Source organism: Tamandua tetradactyla, chromosome 13 (assembly GCF_023851605.1).
Source record: "Tamandua tetradactyla isolate mTamTet1 chromosome 13, mTamTet1.pri, whole genome shotgun sequence".
In the NCBI taxonomy this organism is placed as follows: Eukaryota; Metazoa; Chordata; class Mammalia; order Pilosa; family Myrmecophagidae; genus Tamandua; species Tamandua tetradactyla.
Window position 1 is genome coordinate 29287039 of NC_135339.1, and position 14533 is coordinate 29301571.

Genomic DNA, 14533 nt, shown 5'->3' on the forward strand with positions numbered 1-14533 from the left:
TGGTAAGAATGTTTGTGTTTGTATGTTTGTTTAAAAAAGATTAAAAAGCAAACAAAAATAAAATAAATAGTCCCAATTTATTAGGGACCAAATAGTCCCTAATTTATGAATGGGTTGTGTTTTTGTAAAACTTTGAATGTTTTTCTTTGCCTTTGGAAATATTGCTAATGATCCTAAATAGATTTTTAAACCAATTGTGCTTAAAACACATTTGTATCTAAGTATAAATACTATGTCTGTAACATCCATTATAGAAAATCTCATTTGTGTTTTAAATTTGGATTCCAGAAATTTAATTCCATCTCCTATCCTGGCTTGTACAAAGCTCTTTTGCTTTTCCAGTTCCAGAAAGGTTAGGATAGATATTTGTGGATAGCATTTATTTAACAGTATATTACTGTTTTAAATATAAACAGTACCTGACTGGTCTGTTTCCTACATAAGAAAATATCACTCTAGATTAGTTATTTTCCCAGCATTTTGATTTTAGGAAACAAAAAGCATTTGTTCCTGTGGTGTTCAGGTTCACTTTTAAGTTTGGACACTTACTATGTTGTTAAAAAAAAAAAAATTCTGATTTCCAGAATAATACATGTATTTTATTTCTTTTTAAAACTTATAGAAATATATGATTTACAAAGTAAAAGTCACTTTTTTCCATATCTTAAAGATGACTGCTAATTTTATATTTTCGTATGCCTACATTAAAATATGTAATTCTATACGTATATAGAATTTTCAGAATATAGACATTCTTTTTAATACAAGCATCAATTTCTATTTCATGGCTATTCCAGAAATTATTTACCTAATCTCCTACTATTGGAAATCCAGGTTATAAACTGTGACATAATAAACATCATTTTAAAATGTTTAATAAATTCTCAGAAAGATAGTTCCTATTCCCAGGACATGCATGTTTAGAATTGTAATACATTTGCCAATCTGCTCTCCAAAAATAGGATTTTTTCCTTTTATCTTAGAGATTTAGATAATGTGTCTTTCATCAAGTTTCTATAAATATGTCTTTTTTTACTCTTTGCTGTGAATGTAATGTAGTAAACTAGAAACTTTTAAATTTCAAAATCAGTTTTATTTGTGATTGTATTAATCAGAATACATTAGTTCTTTCTCTGGATCACCTTTAAATACATAGATGGCAATACTTGATTCACTTCATAGGAATGTTTTGAATCTTACAATATTTTTACAAGATTTTGAGATCTGTATATAAAAGAGAATGCAGAGTAACATGGAAATTTTTTTTATTTTTCCTCAGCTGTTTAAGAATTTTTAATAAGATACAGCTTTTAGAAGATGCTAATTGTGAATATATTATTAATGATATAGTAATGCTATACTATATTATTTTGCTGTAATATTTCTATAGCATTGCCTTTATACACAGGAGAATATATTATTTAATGTTTGTTTTCTTTGTTTACAAGTTTCTTAGAATATATTGCTACTGCTAACTATTTCTTATCATCAGATTTAAATCTTGGTTAGCAGAAGATTCCAAATAAACCATATTATGTATTTTGTAATTGGTTATCTTAAAAGTAATGTTTGTGTGTAATTTGATGTTTGTGTTAAATCAGCCTCAGCTCGGGTCATACCCCAGAACTGAGTTTAGATTTTCTGGCCATATCCTAAACTCAGATAAGCATATAATTTGCTTTGAAATTCTTTGATTGTGTCCCCTGTGCATATCAGCTGTTTATTTTGTATATTATGATTGACCCTGATAAAGTATGACTGAGGGTCTTTCTAAATCTGATGGATTATGTTTGTGTAAAATAGAGGTAACAGATTTTGGCAGCATGTGAGAAAAGGACTTTTTTCCCATCTAATTTTGCTAAAAGTTTTGATTCATTAAGTTGCTTATTATTGTTATGGTGTCTCTCTGAAACAAGGGACATGATTGTCTTGTTTTATTCTGTATGGGTAGGCCTAATCTAAGAGTATGTAAGTCTACCACGTTTTAGCCCTTACACCATCAGAGTCCATTGAACCCAGCTTTAGTTTTGAGGTGTTTTTTTTTTTGAAGGGAGGGGGTTCTGTTTTTAAGAATTGGTATTTTGTAACTTTCTTCCTTGGAAGACTTCCAGAGACAAAGAGAAAATATATGTGTTTTTTTGTTTTTAACTAGAAACACTCATTCTAGAATACCTTGCTTTTGCCATATGGGACCATGGGATCCTTTTATAACTTTAAGATACATTGTAGGATTTTAGTAATCTTATTTTACCTTTTGCTGTTTCATTATCCTAGGAATTATCATTACCCCCCAGCTGTTCACAATAATACTAAAATTAAAAAGGCTAAAATAATAAGAAAATTGATGGGATTCCTTGAGGGGTGATGCAATAGTGAAATAAATCATCAATATTTAGTATCTTTCCGTTTTTATTTAGCGATATGCAGATTATTACTCTCTTTTTAAAAAGATCGTAAATGAATCTGGAGTCACTGTCTTTGTACTTTTATTTTATTTTATTTATTTATTTATTTGCATAGGCAGGCACTGGGAATCAAACACAGGTCTCTGGCATGGCAGGCGAGAACTCTACCTCCTGAACCACTGTGGCCCACCCTATAGCTTTATGTTTATTTTTTGTAGCTTTCATTGTCCAGTTGAGAATTCAGAATTTTTCATTTCTGTCAATAATAGCAGAGAAGAAAATTGATAGAAGGCATTTCACAATTATTAGACAAATTAGAACACAGATGCAGAGAGAGCACCACTGTTTATTTTTATGATTGTAAGATTCTCAGGATGGTCATATGACAGAGGAATTTTCACCAGCTTGAAAATAGAATGAACAGTATTTTTCTAAGATCCCAAAGGAAAGTGTAGGGTGTTCTTATCCTATTGGTCACTCAACAGGAAGGACTTCATTCTGTAATATTTTGTGACAAGCACCTGGACTTACCCTGTTTTACTAAAAGACAGCATTCTTTATTCTTTTGTGATGTTGTGCAGCAGAATGTACTTGATATAGTTTGTAAATGAACGAATGCTAAAGTTAAGTATGCATACAGAGGTGATTGGAAGGAAATAATGTGTAAATGAAAAAATTCATTAGGTTGATCGTTTTAGTTGGTTTTTATAAATCTGAAAATGAAAATGTTTTGCAATTATGAAGCCAAGAGGATGGCCATTTTTATCCCTTCCAAAATGATGTGCCATTAGAGCTTTCAAAGGTATTGTATTTTAACAATTCAAGTGTCAGAAAAAGAACCAGAAGTAATGATGAGCTAGAACTTTAATTAGAAATGTATTTGAAATCTGGAATCAGTATTTACAGGATGGGTATTTAATCTCTCTGTCTTATTTGCTGTACTTATTCCTGTCTCTGGAAGAAAAATGTATTTTCTTTCTCAAATCAAACTCCTCCACATATATTGTCCTTGATTTTTTTGTGCTTCCACAAACTAAGTGTTCCTTTTTTTTTCCTTGAAGAGAATTAACTGTGAACTGTGATACTTTTAAACTTTTTATATGAACATTTTTGTTTGGTTGCTGTATAGCGGGATCACATTTCATTCTTTTTCCATGCGAGTAGCCCCTTATTGCAGCACCATTTGTTGAATTTGTTTTTTGTTGGTTTCTTTGGGAAGTGCTTAGTCCAGGAATCAAACCTGGATTTCCCACATGGCAGGCGAGAATTCTTCCACTGAACTACCCTTGCATATGAACATTTTGAAACATAAAAGTTGAAAATATAATTATTTTGCCATGTATTTTTAATCTGAATATGTGTATTTTAAAAATAGATACCTTTTTTCTGCTTCGCTGTGTTTTCTCTCTTCTTCTATTTGCTTTGGGGTTAGTTTGCTGGTCTTTTCTCTAGTTCCTCCAGGTGAATATTTAAGTCCTTGCTCTTTGTCCTTTTTTAATATAGGCATTTAGGTCAATAAATTTCCCTCTCAGCACTGCCTTTGCATGTCCCATAAGTTCTGATATGTTGTATTCTCATTTTTTCTTTCGTCTCCAGATATTTACCGATTTCTCTTGCAATTTCTTCTTTGACCCACTTATAGTTTAAGAGTGTGTTACTTAATCTTTATATAAAGAACCAGAACTTTGGTGGTTATGATTTCCGGCTTCATTCTGTTATAGTCAGAGAAAATGCTTTGAATAATTTCATTCTTTTAAAATTTATTAAAGAACTTTTTGTTCCCCAGCATGTGATCTATCCTGGAGAAAGTTCCATGAGCACCAGAGAAGAATGTATATCCTGGTGTTTTGGGGTGTAATGATCTATGTATTCTGTTAAGTCTAATTCATTATCACATTGTTGGTTCTCTGTTTCCTTATTGATCCTCTGTTTGGTTGCTCTATCTGTAGAAGAGAGTGTTGTTTTGAAGTCTTTTACTATTATTGTTGAAACATCTATTGCTCTCTTCAGTTTTGCCAGTGTTTGCCTCATGTACTTTTGAATTCCTTGATTGGGCACGTAAACATTTATGATTGTTATTTATTCTGGGGAATTTTCTTTTTTATTAATATTTAGTGCCCTTCCTTGTCTCTTATGATAGATTTGCATTTGAAATCTGTTTTGTCAAATTTGAAAGCAGTAACAAAGCTCACTACTCTAGGAAAGTTGATATTTATAATAACTTTTTACTTGATATTTTGAGAATGCACACAGTTTTGATAGTTAATTAAATGGTATTTAAGATGCTGTTTAGTATTTAGAATTCAGTTAACTCTGATATCTGTATTTATAGATTATTTTCCTTCCTTGCTTTAATTTTAAGTTGGTTTATGAAATATTAAACAAACAGGTTTTACGATGATTACTTATTTTTTAAAATTTGTTTATGGATAAACTAAGGTTTAGTTATTTTAGGTGGTTAAGATTTCCATATGTTAATTGTTAAAGTATTTGTATTTTCTTATTTTCGTAAAATAGCGAAAATAGTTAGTAACAGGTCATTACTATAGCAACACAGATATTTGTATGAACTTTCTACTTGGTATTTTGAGAACATTTGCAGTTTTGACAGCTGATCAAATGGTGTCTAAGTTAGTGTTTAATACTTAGAATATAAGAACTTTGCTATCTGAATATGTAGATTTTTTCCTTGTTGCTTCTGTTTTAAATTGGTTTATGAAACTTACTACGCAAACACAGGCTTTATAACAATTATATGGATACTTTATTTAAATATGCCTATGGTTAAGCTAACTAAGATGTCCATTTTTGGTGGTTCTAAGTGTACTGTTTGTTTTCTTAAATAAAAAAATAAAAATAAAAAGTACAGCAAAAAAAGTAGTAATTCAAGAAGGAACACTGAAAAAAAAAATAGATGGTTTCAATATTGTCTGATGGTGTCTTTCATTGTTAAGAATAATCAGTATCTATAAAAGCAGAGATGAAGGAGCCACTGGAGAAGTTCAGGAATTCTTCCTTATGAGAATGAGCTGAACTTAGCCTCGATAAATATGAAAAATATTATTATTGAGTAGAATAACTTTGTGTGAGGATAGTGAATAATGTCTTCTATACATAGACAATAAATAAATGAATTAAAAAATCTATTTTTTTCTGATGTTAATATAGTTACTCCTGCTTTCTTTTGGTTACAGTTTGTGTACAATATCTTTTTCCATCCTTTCACTTTCAATCTATTTGTATCCTTGGGTCTAAGATGAGTCTCTTGTAAACAGCATATAGATTGGTCATATTTTTAAGCCCATTCTGCCAATCTGTATCTTTTAATTGGTGAGTTTAGTCATTAACATTGAAAGCTATTACTCTAAAGGCATTTCTTGAATCTACCATCTGATTCCTGGGTTTTTACTTGTCAGAGATCTCTGTATTCTTTTCCCTCTCTCTGATACTCTTCAATTCCATGCCCTTCTCCAAATCTTTATCTCCTGTTTTTTTTAGCTGACAGGATTTCCTTTAGTAATTCTTGCAGGGCTGGTCTCTTGTTAACAAATTCTCTGAGCAGTTGTCTGTGAAAATCTTACTCTCTCTCTTACTTTTGAAGGACAACATTGCAGAATAAAAATTCTTGGCTGGAAATTTTTCTCTGTCAGAATCATAAATATGTATAATATCACTGCCTTCTTGCCTCCATGGTGTCTGTTGAGTAGTCTGAGCTTAGTCTTATGTGGCTTCCATTGTACGTGATGTATTGCTTCTCTCTTGCTGCTTTCAGGACTTCCTGCTTTTCTTCAGCATTTGATAGCCTGATTAATATGTGTCTTGGAGTGGGTCTATTTGAATTTATTCTATTTAGAGTTCACTGGGGTTCTTTGATTTGCATATTTGTATCTTTTAGAAGGGTTGGAAAGTTTTTTCCAGTTATCTCCTCAAATAATCTACCTAGCCCTTTACTCTTCTATTGACCTTCTGCGATACCAGTGATTCTTATATTTGTGTGCTTTGTATGGTCCATCATTCCCCTGAGATCCAATTCAGATCTTTCCATCATTTTTTTTGCCATTTGTTCTTCTGTGCATTTGAATTCACGTCCTCTGTCCTTTTATTCTTTCTCCTGCCTCTTCAGATCTGCTGTTGTGTGTCTCTGGTATGTTTTTAATTTGATCTATAGTATCTTTCATTTCTGTAAGATCTACTATTTTTAGTTTATTCTTTCAGATTCTTCTTTATGTTCTTCTAGTATCTTCTTGATATTCTTTATGTCTTTAGCAACCGATCGATCTTATTTAGGAGATTTGTATGAACATCTTTGATTAATTCCAAAGTCTGTGTCTCCACTGTTTGGATTTGGCCGTTTGGCTGGGCATATTTTTTTGTATCTTCATGTGCTTTGTGATTTTCTGCTGCCTTCAAGGCTTTTGATTATCTTGTTAAGGTTATTTTGAAGATTGATTTCCTTCACTTGTCTAAGATTTTGTAATTGCTTGGGTTTGTGTTGAAGGTCTCTGTGTTAGTGTGAAAGTGTTCTGTACCCCAGAAAAGCCACGTCCTTTAATCCTGATTCAACATTGTAGGGTGGAAACTGTTTTAATTGGATTATCTCCACAGAGTTGTGGTGTGCCCAATTGTGGGTGTGACCTTCCGGTTGTATGGAAATGTGACTCTACCCATTCAAGGTGGGATCTGGTAAACTTGATTAGTTTACTAGAGTCATTTAAAAGTTGAAACATTTTGGAGAAACCTCAGATGCACACACTTGGAGAACAGTTGCTTTAGAGTTGACAGATTCACGGATGTTTGGAGATGCTTGGAGTGCAGAGAGAGCAGATAGATGCCTAGAGACAGGCAGACCCCAGCAGACATTGCCATGTGCCTTCTCATGAGATGCTAAGCAAGCCAGAACCTGGAATTGTATCCCAGAGGAGCTAAGTGAAGGCCCACAGACACTTAGAGAGGAAACTGCTGGTATCAGAAGCTGGAAACAATTGAACCAATAACAAGGACCAGCAGATGCCAGCAATATGCCTTCCCAGGTCAGCCTTTATTGAGCAAAGGTATCTTCTCTGGATGTTAGGACATATTTATGGCTTTAAAACTGTAAGCTTGTAAACTGTTAAATTCCCTTTTTAAAAGCCATTCTATTTCTGGTACATTGCATTCTGGCAGCTTTATCAAACTAATACAGTCTCCTTTTGCACTTGGTTTGTCAGTAATTCCCTGCCAAACCAAGGCTGGGACCTCATGCAGGATGTGCAACTGTAGTTGAAATTCTGTTAAAAGCTAGGCAGAAACACAGTTTGCAAGATGGGACTTTCCGCATCTTCCCAGCAGATGGCACTTTGGGCCACCTCTTCCCCTCTGCATCTTCCCAGCAGATGGCACTTTGGGCCACCTCTTCCCCTCTGGGCCGACTTTCGCCAGGACCCAACCAGGTACAAAACCAGCCAAGACTGCAAGTCTCTGTGTTTGCTGAAAGCTGCCATTCCCAAGGCTGGAGATTGGGAAATGTGTACCTCATGCTTGTGGGCATCAGGGTCTGGTGGTCCCTAGGCTCCTGAATGGAATGACCTTGGACTGTGGACTATTTCAGGTACCCCTGCCCACAGCCAACCTGGGAGTGCCTGGCTGTGTGATGCAGTTCACTTCCATGTTCCTGCCTCTCTGCTTGTGCATGCTGTGAGTGCTCTGGGCCTCCATGGAGAAAAAATAGAAGCAGTGGGACCTAGGGAATCTCTTTTGCTGGCCAGTTGTTACATTAGCTCAACTCTGTGTCGTTCCCCCCTCCTCCCAAGGGGAGGGCCCCAAGACTCAGCCAAAACCAGATGCCGCAGCAGCCTGCCTCAGGAGTGGGTGTGGGCACTGTGCTCCGCAGGGTCTCTGTGCTTAGGTATACTAAGTCTGCTAGCTTTTGGGTTCTGCATGGGAGCTCCTGACTGCAAAGCTGAGAGGGAAGTTCTTTCAAGCTGATGTGGAGGTGGGAGTGTGGGAGCACATCGATCCTTTGACACCTGTTCCACCCTAGTGTGGGTAAGCTTACTCTGTCCTCTCAATTGTAACTTCTTTGCTTTTTCATCCAGGTCCTCCCTATATAATGTAGAAATCATTCTCTGGTCACTTGTATCCTGGATCCATTGTTTTGGTTGTTTTTCTGTCACCTCTCTAGATCCTCAGAGCAGGAGTGAACTCCACCTATCGTATTCTGCTATCTTCCCAGAAGTCCTAACTAGATACCTTTTTATCTCTGATTTACAGTTGACTCTAGCTGTTAATGAGTTGGCTTTGCAAGTTTTTCCTGTTTTCTGTCCTCTTATATTTTCCTCTCTCTCTTATATTGGAATGAATTCAGTTCACTCTTACTCCTGTTTCTTCTCACTGTGTCATTAGCCTTGAAAGGCAAATGTAGCTTGGTAATTATAAGTTGAATACAGTTAATAAAGTTAGCACAGTGCCTGGTACATAATAAGCCCTCAATACATGTTAGTAGTTGGATTTAGCAAAATTCAGTTTTCCTTCTCTTTCTCAGATGGGACCTTGTTGGGCCAGGCTTTTTAAATGGATGTTTATTTTACTAGGTTCATTTATTATCCCCTTCATTCTTGCTTTCGCTGACTCCCCCTTTTCAGACCATCCTGAAATGTGTATTAAACCATAAATTTGATTTGGATATAAAATGTCTAAATGTACTAGTGACCTGACTTTTTAGCCTACTGAGAAAAATGGTTGAAGTTATTTATTTTGCTGAGCATTTGGAAAAAATAAGTGGAAAAAACATGCCCAGAGAAATTATTAGACTTGCGTATTTGTTGTCTGAAATATCTGAAATATTCACAAGTCATATAACTTTAAGCTTCTTTAATGATGTATGTATGAAGTAGCCATGCATTTTCAAAATAGGTATCTCAGTAATATGGGGCTAAAATTCTGTGGTGTCCCTTAGCCTTCAAATTTGCCATCTTTTTTCTTTTCTTTTTTTTTTTTTTTTTTTTTTTTTTCAAATTATTTTTTGTTATTTATTACATACACATATGAATCCATAATCAATGTACAGCATTAGCCTTTGTTTTACTCAAACTTACAAAAAATGTAGCATAGCATATGCATCATTTTGAGTCTTGAGTTTTTTCACTCAGATGCTTGCAATGTTTTCTTGCTAATATATACATTATTTAACTGTTCTATAATTTTCTGTTGTGCAAATACAACACCCTTTATCTCAATTCCTTACTAGTGGCTACTCCATTCCTTTCCTACAAATGTATGGCCATGTTTCTTGACAACATATTCTATTCCACATAACTATTACATCAACATAAAACAATTTTAATAATTATAGCATTATGTAGGGTATCATATTACAGGGTACAAACATGGTAACTTTGTCTCTTCCTTTCTAATTTGTATACCACTTCTTCTTTCACTTTACTGCACTACTTAGAATCTCCACTCATGACCATGTTTAGCAGCAGAGGTATAGCAGGACTCGTACTTGCTTCTTAATGAGAAGTCTTTTAAAAGTCCAACAATAGTATATACTATGAGTTTGTGTAGGACAAGTCAGAATTTTATTAATCCTTTCTCCTCATGAAAATTCTTAGATATTAAGTACTGGTCTTTTTAAGGCTTTCCACATTCATGGTATTTTGTTTTAGAATGACTTTTCTAATGGGCTATGAATCTGAAGGCCTTCTTTATTCTAGGAATTCACAGCACTTTTAATGAGTATGAATTCTCTGATGTCTAATATGGTGTGACTTCTGGCTAAAAGCTTTTCCACACACACTACACTGATAAGGCTTCTCACCCGTATGGATTCTTGCATGTAAAGCAAGAGTTGAGAACTGAGAAAAGGCTTTTCCACAATCATCACAACCATAAGGCTTCTCACCTGTATGACTTCTAATATGTACAGTAAGAGATGAACTTTGAGAGAATGCTTTCCCACATATATTACACTCATAAGGTTTATCACCTGTATGAATTCTCACATGTACAATTAGTGATGTGATTTGAGAAAAGGCTTTCCCACATTTATTACATTCATAGGGTTTCTCTCCAGTATGAATGTTGTAATGTTTAATGAGATACTGCCTCTGGCTGAAGGTTGTTCCACATTCATTACATTTATAAGGTTTCTCTTCAATATGAATTTTCTCATGCTCGGTGAGATTAGATTTGTCACTGAAGGCTTTCCCACATTTCTTACATATAAAGGGTTTCTCTCCAGTATGTCTTCTCTGGTGTGTAGTGAGGCTTGATTTCTGAATGAAAGCTTTCCCACATCCATCACATTCATAAGGTTTCTCTCCAGTATGGATTCTATGATGGGTAATCAAGTTTTCCTTCTGGTTAAAGGCTTTTCCACACTCACTGCATATATAGGGTTTTTCTCCAGTATGTATGTTCCAATGTTTAACGAGATATTGTTTTTGGCTGAAGACTTTCCCACATTCTTTACATTCATATTCTTTCTCTCCATTGTGAGTTTTCTCATGCTCTGTGAGATGTGATTTATGACTAAAAGTTTTTTCACATTCCTTACATGCATAAGGTTTCTTTCTAGTATGAAATCTCTTATGTCTGAGATTTGGCATTTGAATTAAAGCTTTCCCACAAGTATATGATTTCTCTAATGAATACAGAGGTTTTCCATCTGGTTTAAAGCTTTCCCACATTACATTTATATGCTATTGCCCTGTACGGCTTTTCAAATGTGAAGTAAAAGATGACTACTTCCAGGACACTCATATATCATTTCTCTCTAGTACGAATTTTCTCATAGTCCATGAGATTTTGCTTCAGATAAACATATTCCCAGGATCATTACAATACTAATTTATGTATGAATATTCTCATGCTTAATGTGATTTCATGCTGGCTGTAGTATTTCCAATATTGCTTATACAAAGGTTTTTTTTTAAATAAAGTTTATTGAGCACACATGTGAGAAGACATGTAGCACTCTAGCAAGGAAAGATGGAAGGAGAGAAGCCTACACACAGGGTTTTATTCCTTCATGATTTCTCTGATGTGTAACTTTCCCACATTCATTAAATCCAAATGGTTTCTCTCAAGTATTAATTCTTAGGCATCTCCTGAGGTTGAATTTCCAAAAGAAGATTTTGATACTCATTACACTTAAGGGGGATGACTACCATGTGGGACAAACTATGGCAAAACTCACTGTCTTCATTCTTTCTTCCATCGTACTTAGTTAAGCATGAAACAAATTCTTTCAAGTGAAGTCACATTCAGAGAGGTGTTATTTTGAGGAAACAATGTCTGTAGTGTATTTTCCCAACTTTCTCTCCCTCCATCTTAAGGCCTGTGCTGTTGTGAAAGTAGACATAACTTCACTCATAAGCCTTTTGTTATGCTGTTCTTTTTGCTTCTTAATGTCTTAGGTGTCTATAAATGGAGTACAAAGAGAACGGGTACAAATTAGAACAGAGCCTAAAACGTGGTTAGTACCCAGTAAATCTTCACTTGAACATACTTTCCTCACAATGTTATTAATAAAATTTTAGATATGTGCTTTTGTGGAAGTGATTCTGGTTTCTGGCTTAGTCTCTTAATGTGAAAGAGATTCCAAGTACAAATAAATTATCTCTTAATTGCTGAGAAGGAAGATTCTATTTGGACAAAAAGTTGACATCCATTGATACACACAGCTTTAACAGCTTTTACAGGTAACCTTAAACATATAAGGAATCAGCAAAGCTAAGAGAGCATGCAGTAGGCATGTGACAAATAAAATGAATGGATGTGAAAATTAAAATCATGCCAATCTGAGTAAGACTGACTGAATAGGAAGTAAAATGACCAAAGCAATGAATGGGAACCTTCAGTTTTTTATACCATTTATCATCACCTGAGCTCATATATATTTGATGTATTTGATTATTGTCTCCCTCCATATCTACTACCTAGCAACACTACATGTAATCTCCTTGAAAGCAGGAAATACAGTTTATTTTGCTTACTGATACATCGTGAGTGGCTATTATATAATTAGCATTCAATACATATTTACTGAATAAATGAACTATATAGCAGGATAGGGAAAAAGTACTGTCATCCATTTTTTGTAGGACTGTAAATTGGTTTAATATCTTTGTATAGCAATTCACCTTATTCTGTCAAAATTACAAATAGATTTAACTTATAACACTTCCAATTTCTGAATTAATCATATAGATGTACTAGTATATCCATACATATCTGTATATGTACATGTGTAGTAGAGTTGACTTAGCAGGTGCCCAAACCCTGCAATGCCAAAGAAAGGGCTGGACTTCGACTGGCTCCAAATAAAAACTGAGGGACTTTGTCACCAGGAGATCTATCTGTCTTGAAAGAAATGTTAAAAGAAGTTCTTCAGAGAGTGAAAGATTATCCAGGCCAGAAACTCAGATCTACATGAAGAATGGAAGAGTGTCTGCCATGCCGGAGACCTGCGTCCAATTCCCGGTGCTAGAAAAGATGAAATGTCTAAAATCAATAATCTTCCATCTTCCAACTTAGGAAACTTGACAATATCTCCTTTACATTTGTTCCATCATTCATGCTCTTCTTGCTTCAACTGAGGATCACATCCAGTTTAGTGACTTTACAACCAGTAAGTGGGGAAATGGTATCACACCTGAATGTTATGCTGGGGACAAAGCAACACCCCATAAATCAAACCTGAAACCTTCAGGCTTCTGAAGAAGAAAATGTAGATTCCAAAGATGCACAAGTAAACTGGCTGATATTTTTGTTGCTGTTGATTGTTTTAATGATCCAAAGCCTATTCCATTGCTCCCAACATCCGGGAACAAAGGCCAAAAAGGCGACTCAAGAAGTCTCTTTTCTTTTTTTTAACACTTTATTGTGGAATAATAACAAAAAATAAATTTCAAAGTAGATTTTGACAAGTAGTTAAAGAATAGGTATTGAAGTTTGGTGTGGGTTACAGTTCCACACTTTCAGGTTTTTCCTTCTTGTTGCTCTAAGACACTGGAGACTAAAAGAAATATCAATATAATGATTCAGCAAGCATATTCATTTGTTAAATGCTATCATCTCTTTTATAATTCCTTCTCCTTTGATCCTTCTCCCAATTTTAGGGATATTTGGACTATGTGCATTCTAACTTTTTCAGGTTGAAAAGGGGTGTTGACAGTATGGGATGGGGGATGGAACTAGTTGATATTCTTGGAGAGGCTGTCTTTGGGTTTCAGGACTTGTGGTAGTTAGGTTCAGGTGTCAGCCTGGCCAGGTGAAGGTGCCTAGTTCTGTTGCTGTGGACATGAGCCAGTGGCATGTGAAGCTCATCTGTCACTGATTACATCTGCTGTCGGCTAGGAGGTGTGCCTGCTGCAATGATTGATGTTTGATTTAATTGACTGGAAGCTTAAATGAGAGAGTTCAAAGTAGCATAGCCCAAGCAGCTCAGCATACCTCTTCTCAGCACTTGCAGCTCAGCCCAGGCCTTGGGAGATGCAGAAAGGAATCACCTCAGGAAAAGTTGTTGGAACCCAGAGGCCTGGAGAGGAGGCCAGCAGTAGATCACCCTGTGCCTTCACTCATAAGAAAGAACCTCAGTTGAAAGTTAGCTGCCTTTCCTCTGAAGAACTATACATTTTTAATGAAATAAATCCCCTTTTATTATAAGCCAATCCATCTCTGGTGCCTGCATTCTGGCAGATAGCTAACTAGAACAGATTTGGTACCAGAGATGTGGTGCTGCTGCAGTTTGCAAATACCAGACATTTTAGAGCAGTATTTTGGATGGATAAGGGGAAGGTTCTGGAGGAACTGTAAACAGAATGATGAAGAAGTCCTGGAGTGTTTGAAAAGACTGTTGGTGTAAAACAAACCACTGCCAATCTGGACAAAGGGAGACACAAAAGGGACAAATTGGAGTTTGCACAGTGAGAACCATGAAAGTTTGGGTCTGAAGCCAAGATACCTTGGGCCAGAAGAGTGAACTCACCCATATACATGAAGAGGGTGAGTTTGCCCTGAAGGCATAGGATGAGCCTCCCACCTCATTGCAGTGGGAGTCCTGCAGCCTCAGACCTTGGAGCAGGTACAGCATGCTCCTTGGGGACTAGAGAGAACCTGGCTGCCACCACATGAAGGGGTTGAGC

The 14533-nt window shown here is 35.4% G+C and overlaps 2 protein-coding genes across 16 annotated transcripts in view; one reads left to right on the forward strand and one right to left on the reverse strand.

Moving 5' to 3' along the window:
• Positions 1–14533, forward strand: part of HERC4 (HECT and RLD domain containing E3 ubiquitin protein ligase 4) — a 198922-nt gene that overhangs the window by 27667 nt on the left and 156722 nt on the right. The window lies entirely within an intron of this gene.
• Positions 9401–13240, reverse strand: LOC143653829 (uncharacterized). Of its 2 annotated transcripts, none has more exons than XM_077125139.1 (2): positions 12874–13240; positions 9401–11807 (listed from the first exon to the last, which is right to left on the reverse strand). In XM_077125139.1, exon 2 carries the CDS (start codon positions 11072–11074, stop codon positions 10115–10117), a length of 960 nt encoding a protein of 319 aa, XP_076981254.1. In that variant the 5' UTR covers positions 11075–11807; positions 12874–13240; the 3' UTR covers positions 9401–10114. The 2 variants fall into 2 exon arrangements, with proteins under 2 accessions (XP_076981254.1, XP_076981253.1); XM_077125138.1 differs by having other exon boundaries at positions 12633–13240.

Excerpts from the sequence above, each read along its gene's own strand:
- LOC143653829 (XM_077125139.1), bottom strand. The coding sequence starts at position 11,074 with ATGTGGGAAAGCTTTAAACCAGATGGAAAACCTCTGTATTCATTAGAG.